Source organism: Macaca thibetana, chromosome 8 (assembly GCF_024542745.1).
Source record: "Macaca thibetana thibetana isolate TM-01 chromosome 8, ASM2454274v1, whole genome shotgun sequence".
In the NCBI taxonomy this organism is placed as follows: Eukaryota; Metazoa; Chordata; class Mammalia; order Primates; family Cercopithecidae; genus Macaca; species Macaca thibetana.
Genome location: NC_065585.1, coordinates 49,871,909 through 49,898,446, shown reverse-complemented (window position 1 = coordinate 49,898,446; position 26,538 = coordinate 49,871,909). Strand labels below are relative to the sequence as shown.

The window sequence follows — 26,538 nt, the reverse complement described above, 5'->3', positions numbered from 1 at the left end:
TCTCTAAAGAGATTGCCTATTTTAAATTTTTTCTTTGCTGCAGGAACTATTTTCTACAAGAGATATTGCTGATTACTGGGAGCAGTAGGTTGGCTGATAAGAGATTTTGTTAAAACAACAGTTGAGAAATATCAGCATTTGAAGTTTATGGCTAAGCTTCATCATAATGCTTTTGGATACAAAGACCTTTTTCTTTCATATTCTTAAATATCAGTAAGAAAAAGAGAGAAAGCAATTCAGACTCAGAGTCTGATGACACATTCTCTGGCCCAAGAAAAAGTACTAAGTTTACTGACATCAACAAACAGGTTCTAGGTATATACTGCCAAGTCAACATGGTCTCTTCTTCCTAAACTTGGACCTGTTCCTGTGAATGTTATTTTACACATGCATGTACACACACATTCTCTTTATGCATGCATGTATACACACACACATACATCAGAGTTATGGCATACTTCTCCTCCCCAATGTAAACAAATTATCTGTTTAACTGGATGCTTGGAAACTTTTCTGTTGACACTAAAACAATTTTTTTTGACTGGGCATAGTGGTTCACACCTGTAATCCCAGCACTTTGGGAGGCTGAGGTGGGAGGATCACTTTAGCTCAGGAGTTCAAGGCTGCAGTGAGCTATGATTGCACCACTGCACTCTAGTCTGGGCAACAGAGAGACTCTGTCTCAAAAAAAAAAATCATCAAAATGATTTCAAATTAATACCCATCCAAATGAATATTTTACTATAAAATAAAAGAAGTAAATAATACAGAGTAATTATTTATTACTCATTTCTAGGCAGGATGAGGGTCTGAGAGTAAAATACAGTTCAAATACAGAAGTTACCTGGCTTAACAATAGTTACTTGCTAAAGACAGAAAATTATTATAAATATTAAAAAACAAATAGGCAAAACATCTTGAAAGTTTTATAGGCTTTGCATTTTAAAATTATAGATGATTAGAAACTATACTTTTCTTCTACTAAAATAGTTTCATTTTCAGCTTAAATTACAACAGTTAATAATTTATCTGATTGTATATAAACATAATATTCTTTCTACATTTTAGTTTTAAATAGTACAATATTAAAAAGCTTATAAATTGCCAATAAAAATGGGAACTCACACATACATTTCTGACATTGGGCAATTATTATAATTATTATGTTATGGAATGCCAAACATAGGCAATGTATGTACGTTTTAGGATAGTTATAATGAAATAATAAAAGGAAAAAAAAAACAGGACAACTTTGTCCCTTCAACGTAGAGGCAATATAGGTTACTTTGGGAGGCCGAGGTGGGTGGATCACGAGGTCAGGAGATGGAGACCATCCTGGCCAACATGGTGAAACCCTGTCTCTATTAAAAATACAAAAATTAGCTGGGCTTGGTGGCGTGCGCCTGTAATCCCAGCTACTCGGGAGGCTGAGGCAGGAGAATCACTTGAACCTGGGAGGCAGAGGTTGCAGTGAGCTGAGATCGCACCACTGCACTCCAAACTGGCAACAGAGTGAAACTCTGTCTCAAAAAAAATTTCTTTTTTCAAATTAGTGATTTAGTAAATTTGCTTACTGGAATAAAAAAGGATTGCACCATTATGAATAGTGTGTCAAATTCTATGAAGTTTTGAATGTGTGCATCTTGTTGCTCTGCTATTTTTTTCCAGCAGTTGACTTCAATCAACATCCCCCTAGGTTTCTGACTCAATTACATGTAGATAAAACTTTTGGGATATAATACATTTTTATTAAAAGATAAAATCTGTCATAATATCCTTTTTTTTTTTTTTTTTTTTGAGACAGAGTCTCACTCTGTTGTCCAGGCTGGAGCGCAGTGGTGCAACCTTGGCTCACCACAACGTCCGCCTTCCAGGTTCAAGAAATTTTCCTGCCTCAGCCTCCTGAGTAGTTGGGATTACAGGCATGCACCACTACGCCCAGCTAATTTTTGTATTTTTAGTAGAGATGGTGTTTTATCATGTTAGCCAGGCTGGTCTTGAACTCCTGACCTCAGCTGATCTGCCCTCCTCAGCCTCCCAAAGTGCTGGGATTACAGGCGTTAGCCACCATGCTTAGTCTGTCATGGTATCCTTAATACAAAAGTATTAGGATTGGCCATTATAAGATCTATTCTGTTGCAATGCTAGACTTACTACAGTAAATTTTACAAGTATGTAAATATGTCATGGCTAGGAAAAGGATTCTAATGATCAGATCTTCCTCCCTTCAGTAGGATGGCTGGAATAAATTTAGCATAAGACTAAGAAGATTATAACTTTGTTTCAATTACTCCCTTTCAGTGTGCTCTGTATCACACATTTAAACTATATAGTACATATGTAGCAGAGGGTTTGTGGCAGATTATAAAGCTCCCAAAATCTCTCAATGGGGTTGGGAACTAGAAATTTTGAGGGATCTGATTTCCTGAATGTGCTGCTATTGTAGGGCTCCTCAGATCTCAGTGATGTCAGGAAGAAGCCCAATAGGTTACCTGCTGGTTCAGTTATGCTTTGTCTTTTCACTTACTCACCTAATAAACGATATGTTAACCTGATCCTACCAGAAAAGTCCACAGGCTGCCTGAAAAATTATATTACTTGTTGTTTACTTCACTTGATGGAGTTTTAGGCATTAAAGGATAGAAAGTACTTGGTAAATCCAACAATAACCTGTATGTATTAGGATTTTTATGATTTTGGATGCATCAAACTTTTTATATATTATTGGTTATTCAAAAGAGAAAATAACTTTTAATAGTTAAATGAACAAAAGAGGGAAAAGTAAGCTAAAACTAGTAACATATATTTAATATTGTGCATAACATTGCTTTGAGTTCATGAGGTAAGATCAGCCATGAGGCAGTGTTTTTGCAAAATACCTGTAACTACTCCTGAGTACCCTTCCGTTAGCCACTGATTACCTGGTTTCTGCCATGTCTAAATTATGATCTTTGGTAACAAGAGATCTGACTGGAGTGTTGTAGACACTCCTAAATGACCTCTTTGCCCTGGCTGGCTTTATCCACTTTAACTGCTACAAGTGGGGGAATGTTTTGCTAAACGTATTAGCAATCAACATTGCAGCTGCTAATGAAAAACTAGATATTTGTATGGAACTCCATAATCAAACCTCTATTAAACAGAAGACAGATTAATAAAGAATGTAGATGCCTACATTAGTAAAGAATGTAGATGTCACATTAGTAAAGAATGTAGAAAGTGAAACATCCATATATCAGGAATAATTCCAGAGTGTTATAATACATTATCTTCCTTAGTCCATTTGGTCTTCAAAAATGTATGTAGTTGTATCAATAAAATTCACTGCCTTTTCCCACAGGGAATGGTATTGTTAGGGACTATTGTCTAAATATGATGATGATTCACGGAGACCGCTCTCATGGATGCATCTGTCCGAATGTGCAGTCTGCATTCTTAATGTTTACCACAAACCCAGCGAAGCTGATGATCTGTTTGAAGGTCAGTCACTTCTTCAATAGTTCTCCAGCTACACTGGCAGGCATATGCCCGTGTTCCTTTCTTCTTTACCAACTTAGCTTTTAATTTGTGGAATTCTGGCATGTTGTTCCTATCAGTAAAACAGGAAAGTTTTAGCATAGTGCCTTTGTTCACTACTTAATGATTAAAAAAAAAAAAATTTTTTTTTAAAAAGGTCATTGCTTTCTTTTCTTTTCTTTTTTTTTTTAGGAGTCTCACTGTTACTCAGGCTGGAGTGCAGTGACACGATCATGGCTCACTGCAGCCTTGACCTCCCAGGCTTCTACCTCAGTCTTCCAAGTAGCTGGGACCACAGGCATGTGCCACTATGCCCGGCTTAAAAATTTTTTTTTTGTAGAGACGAGGTCTCAGTATGTTGTCCATGTTGATCTCAAACTCCTGGGCTCAAGTGATCCACCCACCTCAGCCTCCCGAAGCGCTGAGATTGCAGGCGTGAATCATGGTGCCCAGCCTATTTTCTTATTTTCCCAGTATCCGAACACTAAACAACCAAGATCCCCTCACACTAACATTAGATGATATGCTTCGGTGTTCTCTTTCTGATGGTATTTCTTTGATAATCTGTACTTTTTATGGCAATTCTCTAGGCCAGTTTATTGACTGTTGTGGAATACAGTAACCTAAAGGGCTGAAGAATTACGAACATCCTATCAGAGATTAAATAATATGAAAATAGGATGGAAAGGATGGTGGTTCATCTCCTACCTCAGATACTCACCTATGCTGTATTTTAAAAGCCTACAATATGGCAAGTTGAGAGAACATCAGAGGCATAAAGATCATAGGTTTCTGATGAATTAACTATAGAAAATTTTCATTAGTTTCAATGATCTATTTACTCATACTATCAGCAACAAAAAGTCTATCCTGAAATAAATATTAATAATGTTGAAATAATTAAATCAACAAGTAGGGCCATCGTAAAAATGATAACCACTGGATTTTATACTACTATAAAAAAAGACTACAGAAGTTTAATTAATAAAAAAATCAATTATGATTTCATGATAATCCATGTAACGAGTTCATATAAACATTCCATGGCAAAGAAAAATGGAAAAAAATTTAAAAAATTATGAAAAAATACAAAGTGAAAGGATGAAATACAGTATGAATACTGGAAAAAGAGATACAGTACCTAACCACTACTTGCGGATATCACTACAACAGAAGGCAGGCTACAAAGTGCCCTCTGCTGGTCAATGGGCACCACATTCAATATTACACTGTACAAAATTCAGGCACAATTTAGAAGGTTAGAACCTCACAAAACCTGAGAGATTTTCCAAGCCAACTGTCTGACTTCAGGAAACAGACTGACCAGCTAAACGACTTAGCTAAGGGAAGACATGAATAATCTAAATTTTAACAGAAAGAAAAAAACCCTGCCAAAACTAGGTTGTTGAGGAAAAATGTCCTTTATTTGATCTGCAAAATATTTTGAAAACTTAACATTTGATACTTGACTGAATCCTTGGAGATTTTAGGATTAGAAATCATGAATAGGCAGGGATCTAATTATGACATTTAAAATGCTTTTTAAAATGCACATATCTTAAAAGCTTAGGGAAAAATCATTCCATTCCTTAAAGAAAACACATGATTTAATAGAAAAATAAAAGCATTTTCTTCAGCTGTTGTGGCAAGGTGGTAAGTATAGCTTACACTTCTTTTAGAATGTTCTAAAACTTGTCCGGCTGTGGGGGGTCATGCCTGTAATCCCTGCACTTTGGGGGGCCAAGGTGGGTGGACCACTTGAGCTCAGGAGTTCGAGACCAGCATGGGCAACATGGTGAGACCTCATCTCTACAAAATTAGCTGGATGTGGTAGCGCACACCTGTATTCCTAGCTACTCAAGAGGCTGAGGCCGGAGGATCCTTTGAATCCAGGAAGTGGAGGTTGCAGTGAGCTGAAATTGCAGCACGCACTCTAGCCTGGGCAACGCGGCTTGCGAGACTGGCTCAAAAAAAAAAAAAGGCCGGATGCAGTGGCTCGCACCTGTAATCCCAGCACTTTGGGAGGCTGAGGCGGGCGGATCACAAGGTCAGGAGATCGAGACCATCCTGGCTAACACAGTGAAACCTCGTCTCTACTAAAAATACAAAAAATTAGCCAGGCATAGTGGCGGGCACCTGTAGTCCCAGCTACTCGGGAGGCTGAGGCAGGAGAATGGCGTGAACCCGGGAGGTGGAGCTTGCAGCGAGCTGTGAGCTGAGTTTGCGCCACTGTACTCCAGCCTGGGCAACAGAGCGAGACTCCATCTCAAAAAAAAAAAAAAAGCTCTAAAATTTCTCAAAGTTAGGATACATTTACTTCTCTCATCTGTAAAATAGGACAATAAAACAACTGAACAGCATTCCACTGTGTAATATGTAAATTGTCTTTGGTCATTGTCCACTTCTGGTTTCCTCAGTGATTATTCCACATCCTCCTCCACTCTCTTATTTTCAGCAGATCACATCTTCATTCTCAAAACCAGGTCGCTAGGTATGAAAGCCTTCAATTTCCTGGCAAGCTCTCCCTGAACACATCAGTACCTTGCTGGCTTCCTCTCAGTCATAGAGGTCTTCCTTTTCCTATCCAAGGCTCACCTCCCATCAGTGCTCTTGGCCTTATTGTCTCTATTAACTTGCTGCTCACATGCTTGTCCCCGCCCATGTCTCCCTTCCCCTGGGTTCCTCTCATCTTATGAGCCCAGTATCTAAGAGTGTCATAGACCAGGTGCTGAATAATGTCTACTGGTAAACACCAATATACTGTACAAAATAAATATCATATCAATGATTTATATCTTGATGGTGGAGACAGCCTTATTCTTTAGCTGTTCCATTCTCTTATCTCCCAGAGATATTCCTAAGTGTCTTGAAAACTGAGACAGTATTTTCTACTGATTTAAATAATGACTACTTGTTTATTTTTAATAGTATAATAAATCCTCTAGCTGTCACTGTTTTTTCTAAAAATACATGTATTTTAAAACCAGGCTGCCACAGATCTAGGGTAAACCAACTGGTATTCTTGATGACTCTGAGATGCTGCAAGTTCCTCAAGTACCAACTAAGTTATCCATAGTTTACTTTATGCCTGTGTTCACCACTGTCTTGATGTTACATGCATTTTATTATCCTATGATAGTTTTATAAAAATTCATGCTTCATCTTGGAGACATATGGAGATTATTAGCCACTTATTAGATTAACTAGTAGATAGTAAATAGCAGAGGGTTTAGAAAAGTCAGAAAAGGAAAAGTCAACCTGTAATTAAAAGCCAGCTTTTCCACTTATAGGGTAAAAAGTGGGCTAAGCCTAAAAGTATGGGTTCCTGACCTCAGATTTTGGGAATACATTAGGCTTTATTTGGATTGGAAACTGTAAAATTTTTAAAGTTATAATTTTTCCATGTATTTTTATATTTGAATTGTGTGTATATGTATGAGGAGGATTCAAAGTTTTCATAAGATTTTCAAAGTGGTTCTTGATGTGAGAAAGTTTAACAACTATTAAATTAGGGTATACTCATAGATTTACCCAAGAATGGCTGCCAAAAGAGGTGTAGGGGAAAGTCTCTTACCCTTTTCTTTATGCTATTGAAAAGTGCTGCAATAATACACTGTATTAATTTTTAGCTTTAAATTTTTAATTGAAAATGTCAATGTAAAGTTCAAATATATTTTTATAACTTGTAACACCTTAAATATATTAGGTATTCTGTAAGTGTATAAGAATGTGCAAATTATATAAATATGAGCAAGACATTATCTCAGCCACAAGGAGAAAGGTAGTCATACACCAACCTAAAAGCTTCAGTTTTATATTACAGTATATAATAGGTTCAAAGCACCGTGAATACACAGGAAGGGAAGAGTTTTCTTCCAGTTGAGAGAGTGGTGAAAGAATCATGGAAGACATGTGATGAACTTTACTCTGAAGGACAGGTAGGGTTTAGGTAGATAAAATGGTGGGAAGGCATCCTAGGAGGTAAAGAGGTTGTACCAAGTCAGAGGCAATGGGAGCCTTGAGTACTCTCATGTAAATAAAATCTTTCAAAGGTGAAATATACATTGTGGGAAGACAAAGCTGCATGATGGATGGATGGGAGCTGGATTATGGAGGGTCGTGAACGCCATGCTAAGGAATTTGGACATTATTCTGTAGGTGGAAGGGTGTTGAGCAGTAGGACAGTATACTCTGAGCTATGATTTAATTCTGAACAAGGGAAGGATGGTCTGAAAGAAGAGACTGTAGGCAGAAAAACCAGTGAGGAGGTTACTTCTGTATTCTTGTCCAGAAGTAACATGTCCTTATCTAGGCTGACAGCAGGCAGATGGAGAGGAGGAGATGGATGACAGAAACACAGTCATGCATTGCTTATGCTTTGTTAGGCAATTCCATCATTGTGGGAATATCACAGATTGAGCTTATACAAACCTAGACGGTACAGCCTACCACACACCTAGGCTATATGGTATAGGCTACAAACCTCTACAGCATGTTACTGTTTATACCAGCATCACTGCAAACATGTGCAATGCATTGCAGTACAATATTACAATGGCAATGATGTCACTAGGTGATAGGAATTTTTCAACTCCATTATAATCTTATGGAACCACCATGTATATATGTATGCAGTCCATTGCTGACTGAAGCATCATAATGTAGCACATGACTATACTGAAGAGGTGAAGCCCACATGATCTGGCCGAATCCACCCGGACAGAATATATCAAAATAAGAAATATAAAGTACTTGGTACTTTTTTCAGAGTGAAGTTCTTTAGTAACATACCTGAAAAACAGATAATCACATGATTTGTCCCACATATAGTCATCATAGCTGACTACCAAGAAATCACAGGCTATACAACGCAGATGGTCACATGCTCTGTTCAGAAAAAAAAAAATTGTATATTAAAGATTATTGGTATCTTTAAATGTGAAGACACGGTGATTTATTTATGGGATATACCACATATTACAGACTACTGAATAAACAACAGAAAAGTACAGATTAATCTGATTATAAATCTTTATACTAAAGCATTATTTGCAGTCTAAACCTTAAGGTTAAATTTTTGCACAAACCTATTTTACTACGATCTTGTACACTGAACATACACATATATTATATAGATACAAAAGAAAATAGATTTGTAGATCTTTTAATTCCATGGTTTTCAAATTAGGTCTGAGGGAGATCTTCACATAAGCTAACTTCTTTAAATGCTTCCCTTCCTACTGAAATTTTCAGGAATATCTCTACCAAAGAATATGTCACATGACATTAAAATGAATCTGTTTCTCAGATAAGCTGATTAAGCGCTGGGAAAAGATTGTATTTGTTTGCTGCCTCACAACTTGGCATAATGCATTCATTCACTCACTTAAAAAATATTTATTGAGAGTCTGGTATGTGCTAGTGAGATTCTGTATTCATAGAGCTTTGATTGTAGTGAGAGAAGAAATAAACAATGCTCATGATAACTAGGTTATATACTAACCTGGAGGGATATCTGAACCAAGGTGCACACTAACATGTATAGCATGATTCTATTTTTGTAAAAACGACCCCCCCAATAAATTCCTATATAGGTGGCTAGAAGTTTATAAGAACATGGAGCAAAATGTAAAGTTACATACTACACAGTAACACTGGTTGCATCAGGAGTGGTTGAATAAAGGAAAGGAAGGGAGATTATTATCTTTTTCTTTATACATGTTTCAATTTTGTTTTTATTCTTCCAGTAAGCACATAATACTTCTGTAATGAAAAAATAAAACAAACTCATCATTAGATTTTTTTCATTTATTTCCCTTCAAAGTTCAGATACGTTAATTTCAAAACTGCAAATACCTTTGGCCTGAAAGTTTCTTTGAGAATAAATGCTTTGTATTTCTAAAAATACTATTAACTATAATAATAATGAAACATTTAAAACCTATACAAGTTTCATAGGCAAGTCCATATTTTCTTTCAAACTGTTAGCAATTTATGAAGTTGCATTTCTACATTTGGAAATTCAACAACTACATTTGTACACATTTGAACTCAGACTTTGAATGTACAAGTCAGGAAATGCAAAATGATAGTTCCCAAAGTTACTATGACCTGCTTTCTTATGCATACATAGTTTATTACATGATTGCACAGAGTGTTAACTTTAATGCCTTAATACACATGTGCAATTTGGCTGAATTATTGCTGTTGTGGGAACTATAATTTAGAATTTCCTGACATTTTGTATGTGTAAAATCTCAACCATAATGTTAAATACAGCTTTTTAATTTAATTTAAAATTTAGTAGTTTATTCAAATCTATTCACACCACCACATTTTCCTACAAACACTGTCCTTTGAGAAACATAAAACTAACTTGCAGCTAAGAAATCATTCCACTGCTACGATTTACTCTATTAGATCATAATTAGTACCAGTCTATGGAATAATCCAGTCTTGCAAGTAGTTTAAAAAATAATTGAGAGTAAAATTCGATTGGTTTGAAAATGCCTTCATTTTATCTGTAGTACTTATTACTGCCACCATGCTTCCTACTACTCTTCTCTCCCCTTTCCATCAACAAATGAAAGACAAATCTTTTTCTAAAATCTAAAGTCATTCAGCATTACCTCAAACCAGAGCTGTATCTAGAAATCAAACAAACACCACAAATAGGCAGGATAGATTCAATTTCCTTTATGCCCTGGCCATGTAAATCAGTACTTCTTTTCAGGGCTGAAATGTATTTCTCTTTCATAACTATGTAAATAAAAGCATATCTAATATAAAGTCATGACTCCAGTGAAAGACAAACTGTCAGGTCTTTCCCTCTAAAATGTAGAGGAAATCACACATGTCACCAAGAGCTTTGTTCTTTTGTCCAGCTAATAAGTAGAATTCACTATTTTAAATATGTTTATGACAAGAATGCCCCAAATCTAACCCAATATAATCTTCTGCCCAGACACTGTGGTTCTCTGTTAAATCCTATCAGATCTACACAATGGGACTAGAGAAACTTGATGTTTGGACAGTTTGAAGATAACAGCAGTTCCAACAGCAACATCAGCTAAGATTCTTCCCATACATTACATGGCTTTCTGCTATGTGGTATAATAGAAACCATAATGGATTAGGTATCAAGTAACCAACTTGAATCATTGCTTTGTAATACTTGATATGACCTTGAGCAAGGCACATTATTTGGGAGTCATTCTTAACAACTTTCTCTCTTACCTTCCTTAGTCAATCACTGAATTCTGTCAATTCTATATTCTAAATAATTCAAATTTGAGCTTTTCCCTAAGTCACTGCTACCACACAGGTCACAGCTCCCATCTTCTCTTTCCTGTGTTGCCCCTCCAACTCCCAAGCCATTTTCTGCACAGCAGCTGACATGACTTTTTTAAGAAACACAAATCTGGCCCATTGTACACAGGACATACTTTTCCCAAAATCCTCTAAAGGATTACAGGACCCTAAGTCAAATGTCCCTCCACTCTCTCTCCAGTCCCCTCAGCGGCCATTCTTTCCCTACCCATTATGCTCCAGCACGGCCAGATGCTCTCTGTTCCTCCCACCAGAGGAACACCCCCAGCCCCTCCCCTTCTCAGGGACCTTCTAAACATGTGTGTGCTCTGGCTCCAATAGTCACCTCTCTTTGCCTAACTCCTACTTATTTTTCATATTGTGGTTTATCTTCTCAGAGAATTATTCCTTGATCCTTCATATTAGTTAGAGTGCCCATTATTTATGCTTATAGTATGCCACACTTTCCCTTTATGTCACATATCAAATGGAAATTAAATACTTATTTGTGGGGTATCTATTTAAAGCCTATCTCCTTATCTAGACGGAAAGCTTATGGAGGACAGGAAGTGTCCATTTATTTGTTCACCATAATTTGTTCATTTAATCCTTAGGACCTACCAGGTGATTAATATATGTTTGACGAATTTAACACAAGTACCTCCATCTCTTCATTTATAAAATGGAGGTAAAAATTCTTGATCGGCATCTTGGGTTTTTCTCCTGTAGAGTAGGTAAGTCAATATGCATATATAAAAAGTGCTCTGGACAGTATAAAGTACTTCACACATAAAATGTTGCATATGCAGACGAACATGTGTTTATCTTTCTATGGGTGCAAATTGTGTGTCATGAAAGGGGCAACTAATAAAAAGTCTGCGAATACAAATATTTACCTGCACATATATATGCAACTGGTATCTCTTCTTACAGCTGTGCAGGAGGCAGAAATGGGGTATAATTGATTTTGGCATCCCACTTGGACTAACAGTATGTGATAGGAGCCTTGAGCTATGAAAACAGGCTGTTCTTTGGTTTACTGAAATTCCATCTAGCATAGATTTTGTCTGTGCTAGAACTAAATCAAAGTACACACAAAATATTTCATACATAAGAAAATCTTAATGAAATGTTTACTTTTTAGAAGTAAACCAGAATGTATTTTTTAAAAGATCATTCATGAAAACAGAAGGCACCTATAAGTATATGTATTTCCTGAGATTAAATGGAAAACTAGTAGTAGAATAAATATTCTAGTCCCTGAGATATAACAAGAAAGCAGGACTAACGGATGAGAAAGACACCTTAATTAGAACCCAGTGTGCCTGCAGTACCTAGCTGTCTTTTCCACCATAAGCATAGTTTTCATGTATTATTTCATTTAATCCTCAGAGTATCTCCATGAAATATGTTTAGTTTTTAAGAGTGAGGAAATAGGTTTTAGAAGATAACATCCCTTCTTAAGGCTTCAGAGCTTGTAAGTGGCAGAGTGAGGCTTTGAACTCAGGCATTCTGTCATCAGAGCCCTTCCGTTTCATGCCACAGGAGTAATCATGTGCTGCTTTGTTCCTCACTGGCCAATGTTTTGCCTTTCATTGATAACCTAACACAGAGTTTATGACATGGGCATTCAATGGATTTAAAAAATGGAAAAAATTCAAATGGAAAAATCAATCTGCAGTATGTGAATTAAACAGATAAGGCAGCAGGAGACATGCATTAGAAGGGAGTGTTGTTTCAGACAGGGAATAAATGTAAATATACTCAGACGCAGAAAAACGCAAGTGGAAAGTACAGAATGACAAGCGTCCCAGTGGAAGTGGAATATCTGACCCAGGCTTTAATTGGAGCTGAAGGAACTGAAGAGAGAAGAGGAACAACAAGGATAACAATTTGGTAAAGCAAATAGTAAGTTTAGAGTTAGTGTGAGACAAATGGCAACTCTCACTTCCCTTCTGAATAGAGGAGAGGCACTCAAAATAATATTTTAGGGATATTATCTTGAATGCTATATGTGGGTGATACTAGAAAAGATGGAAGTGGATGCTAACTGGGAAACTGCTGCTGTGGTTCATGGGTGACTTGATAGATCCCTGGAATAGAGGAGGCATGGCTCTGAAAATGATGGAGACAAGTCCCAACTGAGTTGAGACAGGTAATTGAGGATTGATAGCAACAACACTAAATTCACCTCTACAGGCAGTTTGTAGCTCTAATTTTTTTGTACAGAGAGTCCTCGATACATGATGATTCAATTACTATTAATTATTCTTTATAGCTCTAACAGCAGGTAACATTCCAGTGGATTTATATTAGCCTTTGGCTGCCTGGTGTTCCCATATAAGGCTTCTCCAGACTCCTAATTTAAACTTTGTCCTATAGCCCTACCTTCTGGGCATTGTCCTTGGATGTAGGCTGGCACCACCACAACCCTCCAACAATGTTTTTTAAACTCCCACTTCTATTATTCAATACAGTTAATTTGCCACAGTGATGTTTTGGTCAATGATGGACCATATATACAACAGTGGTCCTACAGAATTATAACAGAGCTGAAAAATTCCTATTCCTAGTTACATCATAGCTGTCCTATATAGCACAATGCTTACTCATGTGTTTGCGGTGATACTGATGTAAACAAACCTACTGAGCTGCCAGTTGTATAAAAGTAGTGCATACAATTATGTATAGTACATAACACTTGATAATGATAATAAACTATGTTACTAGTTCATGATTTTACTATATTATACTTTGTATCATTATTTGAGAATGTACTCTTTCTACTTATTAAAAAAAGTTAACTGTAAAACAGCCTCAGGCAGGTCCTTCAGGAGGTATTTCAGAAGAAGGCACTGTTTTTATGAGATGACAGCCCCATGCATGTTGTAGACCCCTCAACGAAGACCTTCTAGCGGGGCAAGATGTGGAGGTGCAGGACAGTGACATGGATGATCCAGACCCTGCACAGGCCTAGGCTAATGTGTGTGTTGTATCTTCATTTTTAACAAAAAGTTTAAAAAGTAAAAAACAATGAAACAATTGAAAAAAGCTTATGAATAAGGATACAAAGAAAGAAAATATTTTAGTATAGCTGTACAGTGTTTGTGTTTTAAATTACTATTAAAAAAGAATCAAAAGTTAAAAGTTTATAAAAGTTTCAGTAAGCTTAGGTTAGTATTATTAAAGACTTTTTAAAGTAAACTTAGTGTAGCCTAAGTTACAGTGTTTATAAAGTCTACACTAGCATAATGTCCTAGGCTTTCACAGTCACTCACCACTCACTCACTCACTCACCCAGAGCAACTTCCAGTCCTGTAAGCTCGGTTCATGCTAAGTGCCCTATACAGCTGTACCATTTGAAAAATCTTTTAGAATGTATTTTTGCTGAACCTTTTTAATATTTAGATACACAAATATGTACCATTGCATTACCACTGCCTACAGTATTCAGTGTAGTTACATGCTACACAGGTTTGTAGCCTAGTAGTGTGTAGTAGGCTAGAACACCACCTAGCCTAGGTGTGTAGTAGGCTATACCATCTAGGTTTGTGTAAGTACACTCTATGATGTTTGTACATGAGGAAGTCACCTAATGACATATTTCTCAGAATGTATCCTTGCTGGTGACGCTTGACTATGTAACAGTTATCCCTCCAGAAATGTGGTCAACATGCAATCATATAACTTAGGCCGTTCTTTCTTAAAAAATTAACAGAAAGTAAGTGTTTTAGAAATAACTAGATAAAAATATTTTAATAAAGTAAGCTAGGTAAGTAGGCCTCTGCCAAAAATAGAACCAAAAGCAGCAGGAGAGTAGCGTTTGCTTAAAGCCAAACTGTTTGCCCATATTATGAAAGTGCCAATGGAATGTGCTAGGACTATGGGGCTAACATGGGGTTGGGGTAGGTGGCATCATGACTATAAGACTGCCCAGAAAGAGGTACTGAGTGAGAAAACAGAGGTAGGAAGGGCAGGGAAGAGACAAAGAATGTAGGTTTCTGCATATTACATTTTGAAATATGTCAACATGTGAAATCAAGCAACTATGCTTGAGAATGTTTTGGGTAATGCAGACCTGTAGCTTTGCATGCTAACTGGCCAAGGCCGTGTGGGTAAGGCATCATGTATCTGCATGGCCACTTTGCTTCCACTGCCTGGAAAGAAGTTCACTCTCCTGTGTCCTGTGGAAACAAAGCTGGGACTGGAGTGATCCAGGCATTTCAAGTGGGGCTTAGAAAAGAGCATAAAATGAATAACACGTACCTAATATCACAGCTTTCAATAGCTATCTCCCAAGAATAAAAAACAAAGAATTCTTAGATTAGCTAATAAAAATACCTCTCCTTATAAAACAGATTGATGTGAAGATGTTAAGAACTACATTTTAACAACGGGGCATCCATTTGGAAAAAACCTAGTAAGAAAGTATAATACATTTCTGACAACCTACCTCCATGAAATATTTGTTCCAATCCCACATGGAATAGAGCTTCCACCAAGGTACACCGGACTGCAACTAGATGTGTTCAACAGATGCAAAAATATGAAGTTATAGCAAAAAATAGAAGTTAATTGGCCATGTTAAAAAATTTTTGGTTTTATTGACTTTATGTTCTTGTAATCAAATTGTCTATTTTCCCTAGCAAGCCAACCATTTCAAAGAAGAGCTATTTATTGTAGGATCACTGCTTTATTGGATATAACCTGTACATTCAGGAACACTCAAGGAGTTAAAATGAGTAAAAGAAAAACGTGTTTGCCAAATAATGTAAGGGACAAAGTAAATACGGAAGAATATAACAGAACATTAATTTTGAGAAACTGTTCACACTTTTTTTAAATGGCAGAAAATTATTTACAATAGCAATAATCCCCCATTTAATTTCCTTTACATGAAGGGGGTCATAGACCATAAGAACACTGAAGATATTGCTATTGGTCTTTCTCCTGAAGGCCAACCAATGCTTTGTTGTTCAATGTCACTGCTGTTTAAATGGTAAAATCTACTAGACTATGCTCATAGTGTTTGCTCAATAGTGTGTATAAGTCACCAAAGCAATCTCAACTTACCTTTTACCAAGGCCTTGAATGGAAGCTCTGACAGATGTGTTACCTGAAGATTTAGATTTTAATTTCTGTTAAAAAAGCAAAACAATAAAAGGCCACGAGTAACTTAGAAAACTGTAACATGAAAACTAATATTCCTTATAACAAGAATATTTTCTAAATGACTTAAATACACATTTTGATGGCATCATTTTTAAGTTTCTGAAATAAAAACAATGATCAAAACCTTTTAAAGGCAAAAGGGAAGCAGAACTCCCTAAGGAATGTGCAAATTACTCTACTAACTTTTAGGCTAGGAAATTGATATATTGCCATTATTAGCATGCTAAGATTTAGAGTCACTTTATAACTCTTCAGTTAATATTACAGTTCAATGATTTAATATGAAGGACCTGCTATTTAAAACTTCATTCTAGAAAAATTGAGGAGGAAAAAAACCTCAGACTCATTTTTAAAGGCTGTGAATGTGCGTCATATGAACTAAAATTAAACTAACCAAGCTCCTGTGTAACTTCAGGAATATTAATTTTGATCAAATGGAATGGTATCAACCAATAAATGTTCTACAATAAAAATGTAGAGCTACCTAGTCACAACCATACAGTAGTTCCTATATGGTTACATAATATCATCATCATTAGCAAGCATTTATTAAGTGTTAACTGGTATATGGTACCAAACAACATAAACCAACCACACACTAGGACCACCGCCAAGGAGTGGAAGTGAGATGGAGAAAAGGCAATTTAAACTATGCAGAGTCGTGCCTTCATTTTACATAGTGGATGAGGAAATTTAATAGAGGCGAAAATATTGTTTTACTATGTCGCTCAACTCTTATTTGATGTTAAGCAGAAATGGAAAAAATTTTGGTACATGTCTGAAAAATAACAATATGCACGAATCTTTCTGTTTGGGGAGCATGTTTCATGAGCCATCCAGACTCATGCTTATGACTCTAAGCTGGCACACTCTGAGGTTCGTTGTTGGTTCCTGGGCTTTCTTGTGTGGGTCTGGGAACAGTTCAGAAATGCGACAGAATGGGAGAGCTGGGGGTGCGGTGGGGCAGCAGTATTTTTAGGGCATAATATAGCCTCTAATGACAACACTGGCATAGACCATCTGTTTATCAATGTTTCTTTTCTTAAATGTTTTTTTTCCCAATGAATGTTTTACTTAGACCTGCTGTCTCCTTTGAAGGCTGGAAAACTAGACATAATACATAACTAAGAAAGGAAAAGATCATGCTTAAAAATTTATTTCTTCATGACTGTAAGAGCTACTTTTATTTCAAATTAGTATATCTTAAAGCCAAGCCAGAGAAGTACTTATCTTCTTCTGAAACACCTTAACTGAAAAGATAGCGCCTCATAAACAGATATGCACCCTATAGTACTTAATAAATAATGAATTGTTCAGACGATTAATGAAGAGCAACAAAATGATGTAATTTTTTTCTACCATTAATTAGTACTACAAATTGACATTACTATTCAGTGCTTACACACTTACTTGGTACTTAGGAAGTATTCTGTTTGCAGGGTACAGGTGACCCTTGAACAACATGGGTTTCAACTGCACAAGTCCACTTATATGTGGAATTTTCCCAACCAAACAAGGATCAAAAATACAGTATCTGTGGCATGCAAAACCCCATATACAGAGGGCTAACTTTTCATATAGGTGGGTTCTGTAAGGCTGACTGTGGAACTTGAGTATGTATGGATTTTGGTATATGTGGGGGGTTCCTGGAACCAATCCCTTGAGTATACCAAGGAATGACTATATTTAATATTGCTATTGTGTTTACATATTATTCAACTTGGCATCAGTGTATTAATTTACTTCAGGTGAATTGAAAAGTTTAATTTTGAAAAATTCAGATCTTAAAATCTATACTAGTCATTTGATTTTTAGTCTGGGTGACAAAAATATAAGTGGTCTCTATCCATATCCTTACCACAACCATTACCTAGATGTTTTCAGGCCACTGTTTTGCTTTTATCTTCCCTATCCTTTAAAAAACAAAACCCTGGTACTATAGTTATTTCTTAATTTTTTTTGTGATCTTTGTAAATCAGACTTCTATTTTTGTATCTTTCTTTTAAATCTGACAGATATGCTTGACACACACCATACTGATAAAAATTAAAATACATAAATTCTGATATACTGCCCAGTATGAAAAACGTTAAGTGATAAAGTCACTTTGGAAAACAATTTGGCAATGGGTAGAGTTGAAGATAAGCACACCTTATGACCTAGGAATTCCTCTTCTAGCTTTATACATCCTAGAGAAACTTCTGTATATGGGTAAAAGAAGCCATGTAAAGATATCTAATGAAGGAGTAATCACTGGTTTTCCCTGTGTACATGTTAAAATTTGTATGCCTTTTCTCCAATTAAAAAAAAATATCTGATGAAGCATTATTTGTAATAGCAAACAACTGAGCACAATGTAAATGTCCATCATCAGGGAAGTGGATAAACTGTGGCAGTTATATAATGGACTGCTGTACACAGTTACAATTGTTTATGGTTATATACATATGTAATAAAAGTATAAATGTATGGATGGAAAGGATAAATGGTTATCTTTGGGAAGGAAGGCAATAGAGTAGGATTTAGAGAGGTCTTAAACTATATCTTTAATTTGCACTTCTTTTTTTAAAAAAAGGTCCAGTGAAGCAAATATGGCAAAACATTAATATATGTTTAATATGGGTGGCTGTCATGGTATGTTCAGTGTATAGGTTGCTGTTATATTATTTTGTGAACTTTTTATGCAGCTAAAATAGACACATAAACATTTAAAAAATTGAAATATTAACAATTTAGTCATTGCTTCATGGGATAAGAGCAACGGCATTGCATGTGAGGTGCTAAGCACATTCCTATAATGAAAGCTGTTTGTTTTTGGCCTTTTAGAAAAGTGTTCTTAGAAACTACAAATAAATACAAGTGACCAGCTTGATGTGTGAGTTGACTTCTATGCTAACAGCTTTTCTAATATGTTATTCTTACTGAGAAATGCACAGGGAAACACATACTGAGAGTTTCTAATATTTTACTGCTTCTACAGCTCTTTAAGTGTAATAATTTCTTTAAGTAATTGTATTTCTCGGAATTCAAAAGATAATGGGTAGCTACTTGCGTCTTCTTTAAGACTATTCTAAACATGTCTTGAAATAATGACAGAATTACTACATATTTATAACACTTGACTTACAGAGGGCTTTTTGTCCAAGTTGGGCTCTTCAAATATTTCATTAATAAGACTGTCAAGATCATCTTCTTTTTCAAATGTTTCTGTTGATCTGAAAAGAAAATATATGCAGAGAAAACCTGCCTGAGGTTTATGAGCAGATAAAGTTAGTATCGGAAGAGTTTTGCTTAAAGTCCATTATTAGAGTTGATGGTAGAAAGATAAAAGTGATTTTAATTTTTTTCACTGTGGATATAGTCTAAGTTCGTTGAGACAAAGATATATTTTATCAGGTACAAATTCACATATGTTCTATACTATTACATACTTGATATTACATACTTGAGACATTTAAAACTATATACATTATATTCGAGAGGAAGCTGGGTATGTACTTATCTAAATTACATAAAGCATGTATTTAATGCAAAATATGTACAATGATAAGCAGAACCTGATATTATAAACAAAGATAATTTTAAGAGTCTTCCTGACTTTTCCCCAAAGGTTGCATTGTAAGTCAACCATATCTCTTTATGAGAGGAGCCAAAGGTCATGTAATCAAATGACCACCCTCCCTCCACCCCCAAAAAAAGGTGCTATTTGTTAGAATATCTCAACTACTCAACTACCTCTACCTTCTGCAGGCAAAGTCATCACTGGATTATTAATACAAACCACTACTGCACAGAACTTCTATTTAATAGCTGATGCTAAATAGCTAATAGCTAAATAGTATTTACTGAATACTTACTATAACCCAGGCATTGTCCTTAGTCTTTACATGAGTGTATCTTTATTTAACCCCATTTTATAGATGAAGAAAAGGCACTGAGAGATTCAGATATCTGTTCAAGGTCATATAAATAGTGGGAGAAAAGGCTTGGAATTGAATCTAGGGCAGTCCCTGCACTTCATACTATACAACATTAACTTTCTTTAGCGTTTATATGAAGTAGATGCTGTACACCAACTTTATAACTTCATTAAATTATTTGTTTTAGAAGACAAGTTTTTTAGTCAAACTCTCTAATTTCAGAAATGTATTTATTCTGACAATTTTTAACATAGGTCGTCTTCGTTACATCTTGGAGTAAAAAAATTTAACCTGAAATAAGAAAAGCAAGAGACTGCTGCCTACTACCTCATGGTTGATTCTATCTGTCTCCAGGCTTAGCCTCTTCAGTTGTACTGTAACTTTTACCCTTAATGTCTTTCACCGTATACTGGTTTCTTCCTTTGACTTAGAAGTATGCTCAAGGCTTTCTTCTTCAAAGAGACACTTCGAAAAACCCCTCTCTTAAAGCTGCCACCCTTTCTTACTCACTACTGAAGAAGAGTCTATATCCATGATTTCTACCTTCTTACAAGTAGACTAGATTTAGAATCAGCTGAGTGTTAATCCTAGACAGGGGTTTCTCAACCTTGGAACGACAGACATTTTGGGTCAGATAATTCTCTGGGGTGTGTATGTGGGGGCAGGAGACTGTTGTATATTGCAGGACGTTTTACAGCATCTACCCACTAGATGCTATTAAATAATAGCACACCATTCCCCAGGTGTGACAATAAAAAAAAGTCTCCAGACATTGCCAAATGCCCCTTGGGTGGCAAAATCATCACCAGTCTAGAGCTACTGACCTAGTTTAAATTATTTAATCTCTCTGAAACTCAAATATTTTATCTATAAAAATGATACATAGATGACTAAAATTTCTTTCAGGTATAATATTCTACTTCTGGCCTCTAATCCCTCAACTACAGTGAAACTCTTCTCTCAAAGGTTTCCACTGCCCAAATCACTACAATATAATGGTGGTTCTCAGTTCCAGTCCTCTTTAATCTTTCAGAAGCATCTGACAGTGTTGGGTACCAATTCCTTATATTTCTTTTTTGATAAGAGGTTGCTAAGATGGCCTCTTAAAATTCTCTCCTTTGGCTTTCAGGACATACTCACTGGGGTATCCTCCCTCATGCAATTTCACAATTTCAAGAATCAGATGCATCCAAACTCCACCAACCTAATCAGTACTGTTACAGATCCAAATTACCAGCTTACATAAGATTCTGGTCTGTTCTTAGATCATGCAATTTCACAATGCCTACACTTGCCTATGCTTTGCTATAGTAATAATAAAGTCAACATTTCATTGAGAACTCATAATTTTAAAGGACTGTATAAGACATTTTTTGGTCTTCTGATGTGATAATAATTTCAATCAAATGTTAATAAGCTTTTACTGGTTCCCTCTCTGACTCTGTTTCTGACATTCTAATCTTTTAAAGATATAGTTTCTGCTGAAAATAAAAGGTATATTCAAAATAAAATATAAACACTTAAACCTATAATTAAATGTGAGAGGTATATATACAAAGCTTAAATCTAGATGTACTATGTCCTTGTGATTTAGCAATATGACTGTAGGCAAGTAACTAAGCATTGATTTGGTCAGTGAAATGGGGTAACAGTATTCACCTCATGGGGTTGTGAAGATTAAATGAAATAACATATATAAAGCACTCAGCATACAGAAAGAGCTCAATAAATGTTGGCTGTTATAGCTATCATCTAGAAAGCTATATTATCTTTAAATATTCCCATCTGTATCATCCCGAACCACTTTATTCCTATTGCAGTTCTTCTCAACCCACATCAGTCTTTTCTTTTTTTTACTAATCACATATTTCTTTTTATCATTTTGAACACTTCAACAAATTGCATGTTTTGACCCCTTACATTAGCAGTTGTTCCTGGTATCCAGATGTAGCATGGTCATTTATAGTATTATTTGCAAAGCTATCATTTTAGGAGGTAATATCAGTATTTTAACTCTTACGAGAGATACAGGTTACACTGCTATACAATTAGTAGGTAATCTCCTGTTAATAAATTCAAACATAAATTGCTTCCTAGCTTTTAAGTATCAATTTTGGCTCAAGGAAAAATTTTAATATATAACATTATAAACCGGGTTGGGACTATATTTGGTATAAGGTTTAGGCCCTTTGTTGCTGTTTTTTGTACAATTTACAACTACACTGCCAGATGAAAAGTTTTAATATAAATGACAACAGTACTGGTTCACTACGGCTTTTATGTTATTTAGTACTAAAAAATCTAATGTATTAAGGTGGGCTGAGGTACTAGAAACATTGTGGATGAATTTTAGTAGAGCAAGCATGACACAACCCATGGTTGGAGAAGATCCACATAAATAGTCCCTTCCATTTTGAGCAGCTTGCTTCAGTACATCCTGCCCCACCGGATGCTAGTTCTCCTAAGATGAACAGCTCTGAAAAGCTCCTTGATAGATTGGCTCTATCCCCTAGCAGGACAAATGAAAAGTACTAAAGCAACAACTGTTGTGGGATATGGATGGTAGATGTACTAATAGGCACATAAAGAATTCCAATATACAAGATAATAAAAGTTAATGAGAGTGATATTTACAACATCCAGCCAAATGAGTGTTAGCCCATTCATAGTAATTATAGTTGTCTCTAATTTTTGTTTTAAAATGTTGCTCAGAACTCGACTAACTTTTAGAAATTTTGTTTATGTGCTCCTTTAGAATTTTTTCGATGCTTTTATCTTCGCAGAGTGAATTTTTATAAATAAATGTCACTGGAGATAAGCCAGGTGAACTGGATAGTAACAGAGCTGGATAATACTTTGGGAAATCACACATACACACACCAAAAAAACAAAACCAAATCAAAGATGCAGCCAAAAAATTAACGGAGATGACGTTCTTAGATTGATCCAAGGTTGCCTCCATGTAATTTCACAAGCGTTTCCAAAATATTCTAGGCAAGAGGCAATTTCCAAAAGATTCTAGCAAGAGTTGCTGAAGGACAATACTCTGATGCAAACATTGTTTTTTTCAGGGATTGTGGGGTAAATGGGGAAGTGAAGGAAGTCCTGTTAATAATTATATGGAGGAAAAACGACTGGTAAATTTGGAAGGTAGTTTTTTTAGATCAAAAACCAAAATACTTAAGAAATGTCCCTAAATTTCCATATGTATGCCTGGGACCCTTAACTAGGGGGCCATGGAGAGAAGGAAGGTAGACGATTTAATGTTCACAATAATTAACCCTTTTGTCATGAATCTAATCTCATCTTAACTCCCTGAGTTAAAAACAAACAAAATGAGGTGCGATGGCTCACAACTGTAATCCTAGCATTTAGGGGAGGCAGAGGCGGGAGTACAGCTTGAGCTCAGGAGTTCAAGACCAGCCTGGCCAACACAGCGAGACTCTGTCTCTACGAAAAATACAAATTAGCCGGGCGTGGTAGCTCGTGCCTGCAATCCCAGCTAGGGTAGGCCGAGGTGGGAGGATCGTTTGAACCGGGGAGTTGGAGGCTGCAGTGAGCTACGATCGTGCCACTGCACTCCAGCCTGGGCAACAGGACAGAGCGAGACTCCATCTCAAAAAACAAAACAAAACTGAGCTAAAGACAGAATTAGGATTGGCCTGGGGAGCGGGGTCTGAGTCTATGGGATGAGGTTGTCTAACAGGCCTCTCACAGGGAGATGAGAACCGCTTGGCCACACAGAGGCAAAATCTGGCCGAGGTCAGCACAGCCTTCTCGGCGTTAAGAACGGGGCGCCTGAGGGGCATCCCGGTCCCCGACTAGAACCTCCTAGGCTCTGGCAGGCAGAAATAGGGTGAAGAAGACAGGCACCGCGGGCTCTGCGGGAGGGCGGGACCAGCTCTCTGCGGCCGGCCGAGGGGCGGAGTCTGCGCTGAGTGAAGAAATGCCAGAATCCGCATAGAGGGTCGAGGGGTGCGCTGCCGCTGAGGATAGGGCGCTGAGGGGCTGAACTGTGATGTAAGGAGGGGCTGGAGTTCGCGGACACGTTTCTTTTGGGTTGGGCGGCGGAGGGGCAGCTTTAGGGCCTGGAGCAGGGCTTTACCAGAACAGTCCACCCCTCCCGCCCCGTTAACCTGAGATTCTCTTTAGCCTCGGCTTGGTTCCGGTCGCTACTGTGTGTGCCGCCGTCGCAGCCTTTGGGCTGGTCGACCACGCCCCGTCTTAGAAGGTCAGGTGTGCAAAACTTGGACTCGACTTCATCCAAGAGCTCGTCCAGGTCCTCCGCCATCTTGAATCGCCTGGCGTTTTCCCCTCGAATCGCCAGGCTCCGGTGGTTTCCAGGGGTAACGCGGGGACCCGGCTGGCTCACGTTCCATTAGGCGTCCCTGCGCATGCGCACCGCTTCCCGTGGCAACCCGGCGCCCACGAGGGCTGGCGGCAGAGAATGCGGTGGGTTCGTGAGGGGCTGGCGCATGCGGGGACGGAGTTCGGAGCTGTCTCTGCCCTGTGTCTGTGTGACTCGCGATGCTTTGCGTTTCTTCCTTTCAGCTCGTCTGGCGTGGTTTGTCCCGTCTCCCCCTCCCGGGCCCACGTTGTAACCACAACCACACTTTCTCGCCCTTTCATTCTCTCTTGTCCCGTTTGGGGCCCTGTTGTGTTTCAACCGTTAGAAAATTCCTGAAATCTTTGGAAGTTCGAGCAGAACGCTGTAAAACACAAAAAGTGTTTGATGGCAAGAAAAAAAACTGCTATTCCCGTAGTCGGCAGGATTCGAACCTGCGCGGGGAGACCCCAATGGATTTCTAGTCCATCGCCTTAACCACTCGGCCACGACTACTGGCGGTATAAGTTTTTGTGGTGAGAATGCATGTAGAGTCTGCACAAGCGTCTGCTGCACTAACAGGCACGTTTTGATTTGGAGGAAACCATTACTGAGCTGTTAGGAGCATATTTGAATGTTATGGCGCTTATCATTTTACTGTTTGTAAAACTCTTAGAAGGTATCCGGTCCAACTCTTTGTTGGAAAAAAGGGAAATTCTAATTAAATCTGAGAGAGGGAGAGATGTGTGCTCAAAACTATTGTACACCCACCTGCTTGTGCAATGTTGGAGCCATTTCCAGGAGAGAACCAGGAACCGGGTGGGGGCCAACCAGTCTCCCGGCTTCCTTGCTGGAACTGTCAGTTCCACTCCTTCGCCTTTCTCTTTGATAAATTCCTCCCAGGACTTTCTTTTCACCCATTATACATTAAGAAGCTATTTACCCAGCGATTTAAATTCACTCCGCAGGGTCAGACAGTCCCACCGTGCCATAAAGGTACTACTTTGAAAAGTGTAAAGCGTGATACAAGAGTAAGGTGTTGTTAATGGCATTCTTAATACCGTCCACAGTTTAACCTGTGTTTTGGGTATTTCTAAAGTGGGATAGCAAAGAGTTTGGCATCCTTGGGAACTCTGGAGATAGTTTGATCCAGATGATTTGTTCAAAGTATCTTTTAACGTCCCTGAAGAGCAACATGTACTGGTGTGCTGGAGCGAATGGGACCTGCTCACTCCTACCCACCGATACATTTTCAAGGATTTTGGGAGCTAGTTGTTAAATGCAACTATTATCAAATATTAAATTATGCAAACTTGCAATTACATTATATTAAAAACAAATGCGATACTCAAAATTCACATTCTAGTGATTCCACTACATTTTACTATTATTTATAAATATAATTGAGATTATTTACATCTGAAAGACTTTCTCTCTTTAACTTTCCATTCAGTGATGTCACTTGGGAAGCTTGAAATGAGCCATGGTGGGTGTTATTTACATGAGGGAAATTGCACATGTGCCAAAGCAGGGCTTTTTATCCCTAGGAGATGGTTGTCATTTAGTAGCACACTGCATGTTACCATCAGACCAACTTTGAATATTCCCAGCAAGGCAACACTCCCCTTTTCTGCACGGCTGCTCTAGTTATTGTCTCTGAATCTTTGTTTTAGCTATTAGAATCCTGGCATATACCTCCCCCCCCACACATATATGCATATAAACATATATATATATATTTACACACACAGGAAATCAGCATTTTTATGCAAAATGCTTAACAACATTGAGCACTGACCACTCAGATCAGACACTGCCAGGATGCTTAAGTAGTATCCTAGAGGCCCCCAGACATAGTGTTGGTTACCCTTGTAGTCAGAGAAGAGAACTCCAGAGGGTGGGGAGACAATGTTGGGGCAAGGAGGGGACTTGGACACTAGTTATTTGTCTAGAATCCTGACTTATTCTATGATTTCCCACTCATTAATTTTCTAAAGTTTTTTTCCAAGTTGCCTTGCTGGGCTATTTTACCTAGAATCGGCCTCCAGCAGAAAGACAAGGAAAAGCTGCTTGAAAAAGCGGTTCTTGCAACATGGTTCCAGGGGAAGTCATGCATAGTTGCCATCCAGTTTAACAGGCTTACATTAATGATTTGCTTTTGCTCTTGAGGAGATGAAATCTGAGGGGATCTGTAGCAATGTTGAAAGTATCTATTAGCGTATAGAAGATTTGCAATGAGAGATGGTGAAAAAATAAAAGAGAAAATGTTTCTGGATTTATGTTTTGTTTTTGTGACTA

General features: G+C 37.4%; 1 protein-coding gene and 1 non-coding gene across 3 annotated transcripts in view; both read right to left on the bottom strand.

Annotated features, from left to right (window-relative positions):
* Positions 1–2,510: 2,510 nt before the first annotated feature.
* The window catches only part of CFAP418 (cilia and flagella associated protein 418), a 1,191,950-nt gene continuing 1,167,922 nt past the window's right edge, over positions 2,511–26,538 (bottom strand). Inside the window, exons 2-7 of one of the 2 annotated variants that reach the window (XM_050800553.1) lie at positions 24,053–24,215; positions 19,124–19,211; positions 15,898–15,962; positions 15,278–15,343; positions 8,308–8,403; positions 2,511–3,589 (exon numbers count right to left, since the gene is read on the bottom strand). In XM_050800553.1, the coding sequence (XP_050656510.1) occupies positions 3,436–3,589; positions 8,308–8,403; positions 15,278–15,343; positions 15,898–15,962; positions 19,124–19,211; positions 24,053–24,207 (624 nt within the window). In that variant the 5' untranslated portion in view covers positions 24,208–24,215 and the 3' untranslated portion in view covers positions 2,511–3,435. Of the gene's footprint in view, positions 3,590–8,307; positions 8,404–15,277; positions 15,344–15,897; positions 15,963–19,123; positions 19,212–24,052; positions 24,456–26,538 lie in introns of those variants that run through there. The other variant, XM_050800554.1, reaches the window with a different exon arrangement.
* Positions 24,675–24,756, bottom strand: TRNAS-AGA (transfer RNA serine (anticodon AGA)). Its single transcript has one exon. It is a non-coding gene; the product is annotated as a tRNA-Ser (tRNA).